Genomic DNA, 11,002 nt, shown 5'->3' on the forward strand with positions numbered 1-11,002 from the left:
TCCACTAATACATCGGCGAATTCCGATACATGACGACTAATTAAACTAAAACGATGCGACAATACGTGAGAATCAAACCCATTAATGTTCCCCGTTTCAGCAGCGAACATTCTATAAACTTTCTCCCAACACAACGTCGATTCGGCTACACTCCCATCGACAACATCTTGTGTGTGAAAAACAAAGGCTCTACAAATAGCTAAATCCTCTTGTTGAGTGAATCTAACACCACGAACTTTGGGAGGCATTTTTGTAGATGATTTGAGAGCAAAGAATGTGTGAATTTGGAGTTGAAATGATGAGTATTTATAGAACTCAAAATTATAGCCGTTGGATCACAAGAATTTTCAGTCGTCCAGATTTAGCCGTTGGCAGTTTTGGGAAAAACACGGGAGGGTTTTCCAGAGACGCTGACGTGTGAAGAAAACACAGGCGATTTTGGCACAAACGCCAATATTTCTGGTTCACGTACCAGCGAGTGTGCCACGATAGCCCCGACCTTCCATCTCACTCAACAATCCAACATCCGTTTTTCATGTTTGTAGAGTCCGTAGTGGGACCATAGAAACTGATTTAAGCTACAAGATATAGTTTCCTCCGTCGAAGACCGACCAATTAATGAATTTCCACCAGAAAAGCAGATAAAAGAGATGAAGAAAAAAACCAACGTGAACGTTGTCTGCAAATCGGAACCTTACATTTTTCAGACCTCATTCGATGGCCTCTCTGTACTCTCCGCCACGTCGCCAGTCTTCCTTTTTAAACCAGCTACCCTGCTCCACCACCAGGCCTCGAGTTCTTCTTCTTCTTCCTCCTTACTCCTAATTTTCTACATCGATCTATCAGAACCTTCAAATTTTCTAAACAAAAGAAAAATTACATTAACAATTTGAAGAATGATGACAGTAATAATAAGCTCACGGGTGATTCAGAGAGGAAATCATTTGCGGTCTCTACAGGAGAACTCTTCCTCGGACTTGCTTCCAGGATTATTAAAAGAACCCAAGTTAAGTATGAAGGAGGAGGAGATGGTACCTCTTCAGTCCCAGTTAAATCAATTTTTACAGAGATCCCAAATGAAGTTGGAATGGATATTTACGAGGAATCCGTTTTTACTGGAAGGGTTAGAACAAGTGTGGTAATTCAAGAAAAGCCAGTCATGGTTTGGGACCAAAAGGATTTCGAGGGAGATGAAATGAACAAGAAAAAAACAGGTACTGGTTTTAGTTTCTCTGCAGCAGGTCTTCTATTTCCTTATCATCTTGGTGTTGCTCACTTCCTTATTGAGAAGGGTTACATACAGGTATGATTTTTCAAGAATTTCTTGCACTGGATTCCAGTTTAGGTGCTAAATTAACAAAAACCCTCATTTTTTTAGAGTTATTGTTACTGAGACTTCGCTCAATTTTGTTAGTGATTTGTTGCATTTTGCAATTTTTGCATCACTTGTACATAAATTAAGCGAGTTTCGTTTATGTAATGTATGTATACATATGCAGGAAACCACTCCATTAGCTGGTTCATCAGCTGGTGCCATTGTCTGTGCAGTTGTTGCCTCTGGAAACTGCATGCGAGAAGCTTTGGAAGCTACCAAAATTCTGGCTGAAGATTGTTGACGTGGAGGGACTGCATTTCGCCTTGGGGTATGCTCTCTTTCTTTTGCAGTGTGTATCTGGAGCTGTGCTAAGAGGATCAGCTGGTCGGCTATCTTGCTGACCCCCATTGGGATAACACCATGTGTATTAATATGAAAGTTAGTTCATTGTTTCAACTGGTTCCAGTCACATAACTTAGACACTGAATAGAATAAAACCTACTGGCTACAACCATCTATAGCCTCATTCTAATCGGGTAAGCCCCCCTTCCTCAGTCTTTGATAATGTCTGCTCAAAAACCAGAAACAAGCATGTACCATGTAACAGACTGGCAGAATGCTTAACAGAGATACTTGTCGAGAAAATTTTCCTTCATTCGATGATGTGTTTTGGTTTCTGTATGTCAGTGGAAACATAATAAACCTTGAAATGTAGACGTTAACCCTTAAACACCTGTCCTTTGGTTTTGTTTTGAAATTTTATATTTCCTATTTTTGTTTTGGTACTCTTGTCCATCTAAGTATAACAGATAACTCTTGACGTTGACATCTAAGTAGAACGTTAAAACATTAATTGAAGTAAAGCTAAAATAGAAATTTGAAGAATCGAGTTCATCTGAGTAAGTTCCATTAGGATCTCCCAATTAAATTAGAGCAGGTGAAATTGGGGTTTGGAGGAGGACATTAAAGAGAACAAAAAGCATTATAGAATCGCCGAGGAGCCTACAAAAGTTTCTCTCATTTCCCAAGAGTAAGAGTCCATGCAAATTACCCAGAAAGCATCTGTGTTCCAATCTTCTTCTTCTTTCTTTTTTTAGTTTTTTCTTTGGGTTAGTTGTTTCTTCTGCGAGTCTAACTTGCATGCATTGTCCACCCATAATTGACCTTCAGCTTTCAGACAGGTCTTATCCATTAGGTTCGCTTAAGATGTCCATAATTGAGTTGCAGGTTAAGCTTTGTCTACCACTTAGAAATGGGATTGACATGTTCTTCAGTTGTATAACAAATCTGTCGGACTGACACATCCTGGTTGTTTTCATATGCAGGCTAGTCCACTCTGAAAATGTAGCTATCTATCAATTTTTTTGTTTTGTTTTGTTATTGCTTTTGTGTTAATTGGTTGAGTGTGACCATCTAAGGTAATCGGGTATGTCATTTGTTTTTATTGTTTTCAAATGCAGGCAGTTCTTAGAAATATTCTTGGGATATTTCTGCCAGATGATGTTCATATAAGGTCAAATGGGAGAGTCCGCGGTGAGCATGTCTGTTCTTTCTGTCAACTGTATTAAAATATTCTTTTTCCGGCCCCTGTACTGAAAGTTTGAAATAATTTCATGTCATCTCTGCAGAAGTAATTACTATGGTTTTTAGACCTTGGAACATCTTTTAGGCGGTCTTCACCCTATGAAATGTTAGCAAATTGGATATGTAATGCATGACATTCTAAACTATTTCTGCACCAGCATCTTGTATTTCAGATAAAACATTAGTTCCCGTGTTGCAATTTGCCGGTTTTTGTTAGGCTTTCGATATTAAATTCTGATTCCTAGGTCATTCGAACAACATATTCATAGTATTGCCTAGTTCATTCGTTGAATGTGCAACCACTGATATTCAGCTGTCATATGAGGGTGCTCAGTCCTGTTCCTCTTCCACTAGGATTTATTATTTATACCTCCAAGGAAGCCATTCTGCCTGCACTTTTGCTGTTTCAACTCCGACATGGGTGTTGAATCAGGACATGTAGTAATAACATTTGTCAGGAACCTCGGCCCGACAGGTAACTCTATATGGATAATATATGAACAACCAAAACTAGAACCACGTTTTTTTTATTTCAAAACAAAATTTTCATTTCTCAAGTTATTTTTTCTTCTTTGGCAGTTGCTGTTACTCGGATTCTTATACTTGTTGATCAGTTTAACTCCAAGGAGGATCTCATCAATGCAGTTTTCACTTCTTCCTTCATTCCAGGGTGCGTAAAATCCTTGCTTTATCTCTGTTGCTTAATTATCAAATAGCTAGGCTAAACAACTTCACTCTTGTATTACTATCAAATGTATTTCACCCTAAGTAGCTTATGTTTAACTGACACAGGTATTTAGCACCAAGGCCTGCAACAGTTTTTCGTAATAAACTTTGTGTCGATGGTGGCCTGACATTGTTTATGCCACCGACATCTGCTGCTAAAACGGTACTTGCTTACAGATGATTACTTATTAATGCCTTTGTTGCATGATATCTTTTCTAGGGTTTTCCAGACATAATCTTTCTTTGATTCTTATTGAGCAAAATTGATGGAATCATTGAGCTCAGGTTACGGTGTCTTTATACAGACTGACAAAAACAAAACAAAACTAAAAACCCTGTGTATATAGTTTATGAAATATGTTAGCAGCAATGCCTGGCATATAGAAATTTGGGATTGGCAAAAGCGAAACATGATATTTTGCTGAACATGTCCGCTGGATATATTGTACCCGGAATATGTTAAGGTGTGTATACTACTTGGTGCTTAATGATCATGCTTTGCAGGTCCGTGTTTGTGCTTTCCCTGCTAGTCGATTAGGTTTACAAGGGATTGGGATTAGTCCAGACTGCAACCCAGAAAATAGAGCTACCCCAGGACAGGTAATCTTATGTTACGTGGCTATGTTTGATGATGATGTCAAATTTTAGAAGAGAATTACTGAAATTTTCGTTCTCTTTGTTCAACAAACTTCAGCTGTTTAAGTGGGCACTGGAACCTGGAGAGGATGGTGATCTTGATAGACTTTTCGAGCTTGGGTACTTGGATGCAGCTGTGTGGACTGAGCAGAATCCTGTTCAGGAAGTAGTGGAGCATGGCGTAGAAGCAACTGCTAATTCTTGAACTATTTGTATATTTATACGCGACACATTCTTTGCGATAAAATCTCAGTGATTTACATCGTACATATAAAAGAGGTCATGTGTATAGAACTGTATAAAATATTTATGCTCGATCTTCTGTAGCCTATAGGTATGAAGAAAAAAAAATCTAATCTTCTTTTTGCGTGTAAACATGGTCATAGACAGTATTCAACGCAGGAAAAGAAAATTCAAAATGGAAAAGAAAAAAGAAAGTTAGCTGGGATTCTTTTTTGCATTTTGTAATCCAATAAGAAACTGAAGTATGAACTGTTTGACAGTGTATTAAATTTAGGGTCTGAACTTTTGTAGGAAATGGTTCACCATCTCTGTCCAAAAATAAATTGATGCAGATGTGATTTTGGTATAAGCCAGAAAAAATGAATGAAAACAAAGCAGGGTATATAGTTTATGAAAGTTAGTACATTAACCTCACTAATACACTGAACTATACAAAAACAAAGATAGGAACTAAGAACAACACCTAACTAAACCTTCTGCATTCACCATTGAAACTCACTTTTACTCTCACTCAAACTCATACATCATCTGCTGAGAAATCTGGTTCCTCTGGCTTAAACAATTTGGGCATCTTTAAGCTTGTAGAAGCTGGATCATTCGCCTGTACTTTTTGATTAACAACTCTTCTTGTATTCTTAGCAAATTTAGAAGCCAGAATTGTGGCTCCAAGATGTGGTTGAGTATTTGATCCACTGTCAATCAATGGAGTACCCTCTTCGGCCACACCAACTTGATACTCCTCGTACGCGCCATCATCATCATAACTATATTCTTGATCTGGATTCGGCATGTAGAACAAACTCTCATGTCTTGCCAGTTCTTTTGCTAGTTTCCTTTTCTTGTATCTTCTCCATGCGGCTTGTATAAAACAAGCTCCCCATGTTCTCCATTGGTGCGAATAGTACCTGAAAGCATGTTGGAGTTTCTTGCTATGAAGCCGTTTGAATTGACCCGCGACAAATTTGAGATCTTCCGCTCTGAGTGCAAAGGCTTCAACTTCACCAAGACAACGTACAGTACGAGTCGAGGATGGAAGGTTGAGGCTAGAGTTGGGCATTAGCGCCCATGTCAACAATTCTTCACCACAAAAATCCCCAGGTTTAAGAGTGATGGAATTGAAGAATCCTGACCTTCCTCCGTTGGTTGTGGAACTTTCTAAAGTCCCACGTATGATGAAAAGCATCTCGTTGACAGGATCACCTTCACGGACAATGTAGGTGTCTAGCGTGCTCAAGGATTGGACTAGCCGTTCACATATGGCATCCAATAGTTGATCATCCATTTGTGAGAAAAAAGGAACCTGCAAATATATAGACAACTCATGAAACTCAGATTTTATATATAAAAATGAATAACTATACCATCTTCGGGACAGCATCAACATTTTTAGCAGCAAATATCCAATGCCTGATTCTTGTAATAAAATCGAGGGATCTAGAAACATTTTCATTTAGACCAAAATAATGTAATAATGAAGTTCAACCACTTCTGCGGATAAACAGAAAAGGTTCTGATGATGCACACCACATATATAAATATATTAAACCAAAAAGGTACTTACACGGCGCACAAGAGCAAGACATAGATGCCTTTGAATTTCACGACGAAGATCCAAAGGCAGGGAACGTAAAATGGATTCTTCATCTACCCCTCTTGTGGCAAGCCATTTATACTGAACAAACCGCCGAACACGTTCTTGCAGCTCAAGAGGTAGTTGCCGATGCCTCATCCACTCCTCCGTATCTCTTCGCTTAATTCTCCATTCTTCCACTCTCACCGTCATAGATTGGAGATAGCTCTGCAAGACAAAAGGAAAAGGTACTAGGATTCTAAGAATCATAAGAAAACAAAATAGAAAGGAGTTGCTTAACCTCATTTAACCAATCCTTTGGAATTAACAGGAAAATTCAAATGTAAAACTTCAAATTAAGCTCTTCGAATCCCCCAGAGGTCTAATATACTGGTGAAACTTTGGAAATACATCAGTTCGGCATCAGTGATCATTTTTCAAAAGATAAAGGTATTGCAAGAAGACTCAAAAACAAAAAAAAAATTGAACTTTTAACTTATGATTACCTATTAATATCGGTAACATATTGGCAAAACCTAAGACCATGAAGTTAAACAAAAGATTGAATCGAATCAAGAAAGGCAGGATACATTACCTGCATGTTACCAATCAAGTGTGAGAATAGGACCAGACCCACAATACAGATTAGAATGCAAAATGATGTCTCTCCAATATAAGTGGTTGTTGACAAGTTCTGACCATACGAGCTGTCCAAATACAAGGAACAAGGCTCATAAGCATAAAACAACATATCATTTCATTTTTACCATGTCACTACTTAAGGAGGAAGTATAACATCTTGTCAGCAGAGGTGAACAAGCATGCAAGTTTTAGGTGGCAACTGTAACGCTTTCAACTTGAGCGAGCTGGATGCCTCTGCTAAACCTAACTATCAGTGCCGGGAATCAGGAGCAAATGACACCTAAACTAAAAAGCACGTATAGTCAATAATATGTAAGTCATGCTCTATATCTGGTTTCATAGTTTATAATATCCAAAAGAGAAGAGTTGGTTGAAGGAATAAATAGCGTATTGTCAGTGATAACCCTACAGTTAAGCAGGTTCCCCCTCAGGCATCAGAGTCTACTTCGCGTATCATTTGGTTAAGTAGTCAGCATTACAAAATTGGATACGTGTTTTACCGAATACGGAAACTTGTTGATATAGGTACAAACAAAACAGCATAAAAAACAGTTGTATCAACTACATCCAGGTTGTAATGAAAAGGATCCTACCTTAAATTTTTCAGACCCCACCAAAGGCAATAAAAATACTTCTCAATTCTATGTGCCGATACAACTTCATTAGAAAAAGCATCCTCGAACATCCCATACTTGAAGCTGATCTCAGGATTGCTAACATCACAAGTAGCAAGGACACTAGTCACGTTCAACCAAGTTTGCCGTTGAGGCCAATTGATAGTGCTACAATCCAAAAACATAGGGTCACAAGACAACATAGAATTTCTGGTCTCCTCCTTCAGACACTGAAGTTTCCAGCAGGTGTGCTGCCGCTCAACAGCCAAGAGATACCAGGATGCTCCTAATACCTGCACTGGCAGTCAAAATATGATCAATAGCCCAAAAAATGACCATAATAAAATCTGTATACATATCCCTTGCGGTCGAAATGAGCATGGTGATAGCATTATTATGTAATATAAAGTTGCAAAAAATGGGATACTGAACACATACATGACTGGCTAACATGTACAACAAAAGATTGTAAGCAGCTCCGGCCCAAGCAGTCTTAGCAACAACCCCAGTAGTTTTGATGATCCTTCGGTTCAAAGGGAAAATGAGAAACAATCTGGGAACATACTGAATGAGAACAATCAGAGCAAGAGTGTTGTTAGCATGATCAGCTGTCGAGCTTCTCACAGCTGGCATGATAACCCATATGACAATCTGTAAAGCCCGGAAACAAGAGTCTTATGTCAGTTGAAAAGAATGAGTTAGAAATAACTAAGTTCCAATATCTTATTTTCATTTCACAAGCAGATACGACGGCAGATCAGGAAGTCTCGAATAGAAAATTACTGGAAGAAAGATGTAAGCAATACCAGCATTCATTATTATTAGACTTATCCATCTACAAGTAGAAATCTCAGCTGAGCACGTAACAAAAAATAACTGTCAATCACAAAACTCTAAAGCCTGAGATGTATAACTTGAAAAATACCATTTAGCTTCAAAAGATTCCTACAGGTAAATGGATACAGGATTGTGGAATATACTCAATGGGTTAGATCATGGTTTTCGCCTCCTTTATTCCCTTGGAAGGAACTTTTTGCTATTATCTGTTGGCAGATATGGGAGTATAGGAACTCAGTTGTTTTCCAGGGAACTCAACCAGATCCGGTTAAATGCATATATTTAGTTAGAAATGCTATTAATGATTGGAACTATAACTTGAGGAAGGATAATTCTGAATATACACAGGATAGTTGGACCAAATGCTACAACTGTTTATTTAATTTCAGTCATTTCTCATTTTAGAAATACAATGCGTAGAATTCATGTGGATGTCTCCTTTGATGCTATTACGGGAGAGTATGGAATTGGTTTAGTTTTATGGATAGATAACTATATCACTGACATTAAAGTCTTGGCAGGATACACCTCCAGTTCAGAATGTGGAGAAGCCCTTGCAGTAAAGAGGGCTTTGGAATGGGCACAAGAGCTTCAAATTCAAAATGTGCAGGTGCAAAGTGATTGCAAGAATGTTACAAATTTTTTGAACAACAAACCTTCAGCGCGTGAATGGAGAGCAAAAGTTATTTTGGATGATGTGAAGGTTCTTTTGGAAGGAATGGGTAATAGTAGTGTGGTGTACGTAAATAGGTGTCTAAATAAAGAAGCTAATGACTTAGTAAAATGGGAAAGGAATCAAAAAGGATTTTTTTGTAACAGTAATTCCCTTCATCTCAGCCTTAAATCTAATGTAATTAAAGATCTATTACAAGGCTGTGACATTTCTGTACATAACTTTGTTTAGTTTTTAATATAATGTTGTTTTATTAAAAAAAAGAATAGATTTCAAAAATACAACAGCTAACGAATCCATTACGAGGATAAGGGATTTAATTATAGGATATTTGATCATAGTTTAAACTATTCAATTGTTAGAACAAATAGTACTTCACCATCAGCGATATTAAGACTACAGGCATTAAATTTGACCAAACTTTACAACTTTTTGATATAAGCTGAAGAACTGAAACCTAATCAACCAATAACAAGCAACAAGAACGAAAAGCTTCACCATAAATAAGTTTTCCCCTTTGGGTATTTACTAGACAAATAAAAGCTCATAACAATAGCACATTCCATCACATTATGTAAGTTTCCAATCCAAAAGCTATAACATCTTCGCTCACAAAAAACAACAGGCACGCCACTGACTCAAAATTTTGCATAGATACCCTAAAACACCTTAAAATGTATTCAACATCAACAGTAAGTGCGGTGCAACGAACAAAAATCTCTACTAAACATCTTTCAAAATCCCCCACATTTCACCTGACTATCACCATTTTCCTTATCTATCTACCGTATGATAAGGATAATAATTTTCTCGTGTGTGATTACCTACTCTCAGAACTTGTCATTTATAAGTTTCCCAGGGACTTGGCTATCTCATAATTGAGGTCAGTGGTTCAAATTCATGCAGACCCTTCTATAAAACTTGTCATTTCTAGCATCTTTTCCAACACATTCATTTAGCAATTGATAAAATTGGTTATTTGACACAATTGATCAATCACAAAGTAAGGAAAACCTATAAATTACATAAATTAGAAATATTAATTAGTGAAAATGAATTACCTGAGGAAGAGGAAGAGTTGCAGCAAGATCAATCAAGAAATCAGACTTCAAATACCTCAAAGCAATTTCCCTTGGATCCTTAACAAGCTCACCTCTACCAAAAACTCTAGAACTTGGTGCAACAAAAGCCGTTCTAAATTTTATCAAGACATGAAACAAATAAGATAAATCCGCCAAGGATCTTAACGTCGTAAGAGCAACTTGTAAAGTAATATCCATTTGTAAACAAGCCGGACCACCAACATAAGGTAGATAAAAATACAATGGATCCAGAAACAATGCAAAGAAACATATAACCAGGAATGTACGATTCCATATTGCAACAAATCCTCCACCGGGTTCGAAAACTGGAAGTGGCCAATACCAACTAGGTTCTTTCGAAGGTATAACAGAGATTAATGAAGGACGATGAGGACGGAATTTTGATAAGGATGTTAATGTTGAGAAAGGATGAATGTGGTTTTTAGCCATCTTCCATGGTGGATGATCATAATAACATTGTAAAACCCTAGATCCTTCCAAGCAGGGACGATCAATTTCATTTTGAGAGGTGGATGACTAATTCGATAATAACTTAAAACCGAAAATGGCGGGTATTTTATTTCTTCCTTTGCTAATAATAGGGTATACCTAGATATGAAGTACAACGGAATGAACCGATTAATTTTACCAAGAGTTGGTGATGAAGAGACGGGGAACTGGTCAAACGAGCAGAAGAAGGATCTGAATGATGAGGCTGATCGAGGGAAGAAGCTCATTGTATTCCTCCTAACTCAGATTTTGCTCTTGTATTTCAAGAAAATGGTTCAATTCATAGCAATGAAACTTTGTGGTTTCTTTTTTCTTATACGTATTTCTTTTGTGGGAATAATATAAAGGAAAATCTACAAAATGGTCATTTTTCCCCCTGAATAAAACATTTTGATTTTACCAATATTAATATTGTAAAATTAATTTCATATAATGTCAGCTAAACAACCTTTCACCCGTTCTGATCCAACATATAATAAATATCCGCCTTCTCCTTGATAATCTTCCGTATAGAGCTATATCGCTACATTCAAAATTATAGAAATCACCAGCGCCTCCGGATACAATTGT

At 37.4% G+C, this 11,002-nt stretch overlaps 1 protein-coding gene and 1 pseudogene across 1 annotated transcript; one reads left to right on the top strand and one right to left on the bottom strand.

The window, feature by feature from the left end:
• The first annotated feature begins 766 nt into the window (after nucleotides 1–766).
• On the top strand, nucleotides 767–4,730 carry LOC113283296 (annotated as a pseudogene).
• A 116-nt stretch (nucleotides 4,731–4,846) lies between these two features.
• On the bottom strand, nucleotides 4,847–10,704 carry LOC113283295 (cyclic nucleotide-gated ion channel 18-like). The gene is made up of 6 exons (XM_026532503.1): nucleotides 9,902–10,704; nucleotides 7,769–7,981; nucleotides 7,310–7,623; nucleotides 6,670–6,781; nucleotides 6,066–6,302; nucleotides 4,847–5,804 (listed from the first exon to the last, which is right to left on the bottom strand). Exons 1-6 carry the CDS (start codon nucleotides 10,370–10,372, stop codon nucleotides 5,022–5,024), a joined length of 2,130 nt encoding a protein of 709 aa, XP_026388288.1. The 5' UTR covers nucleotides 10,373–10,704; the 3' UTR covers nucleotides 4,847–5,021.
• Nucleotides 10,705–11,002: the final 298 nt, after the last annotated feature.

The sequence above is a fragment of the Papaver somniferum genome, chromosome 5 (genome assembly GCF_003573695.1).
Source record: "Papaver somniferum cultivar HN1 chromosome 5, ASM357369v1, whole genome shotgun sequence".
Classification (NCBI taxonomy): domain Eukaryota; kingdom Viridiplantae; phylum Streptophyta; class Magnoliopsida; order Ranunculales; family Papaveraceae; genus Papaver; species Papaver somniferum.

Excerpts from the sequence above, each read along its gene's own strand:
- LOC113283295 (XM_026532503.1), bottom strand. The coding sequence starts at position 10,372 with ATGGCTAAAAACCACATTCATCCTTTCTCAACATTAACATCCTTATCA. Across the intron at positions 6,782-7,309 it reads TGGGGTCTGAAAAATTTAAG|CTCGTATGGTCAGAACTTGT; the intron begins GTAGGATCCTTT and ends GTATTTGGACAG. Across the intron at positions 6,303-6,669 it reads ACTTGATTGGTAACATGCAG|AGCTATCTCCAATCTATGAC; the intron begins GTAATGTATCCT and ends TTTGTCTTGCAG.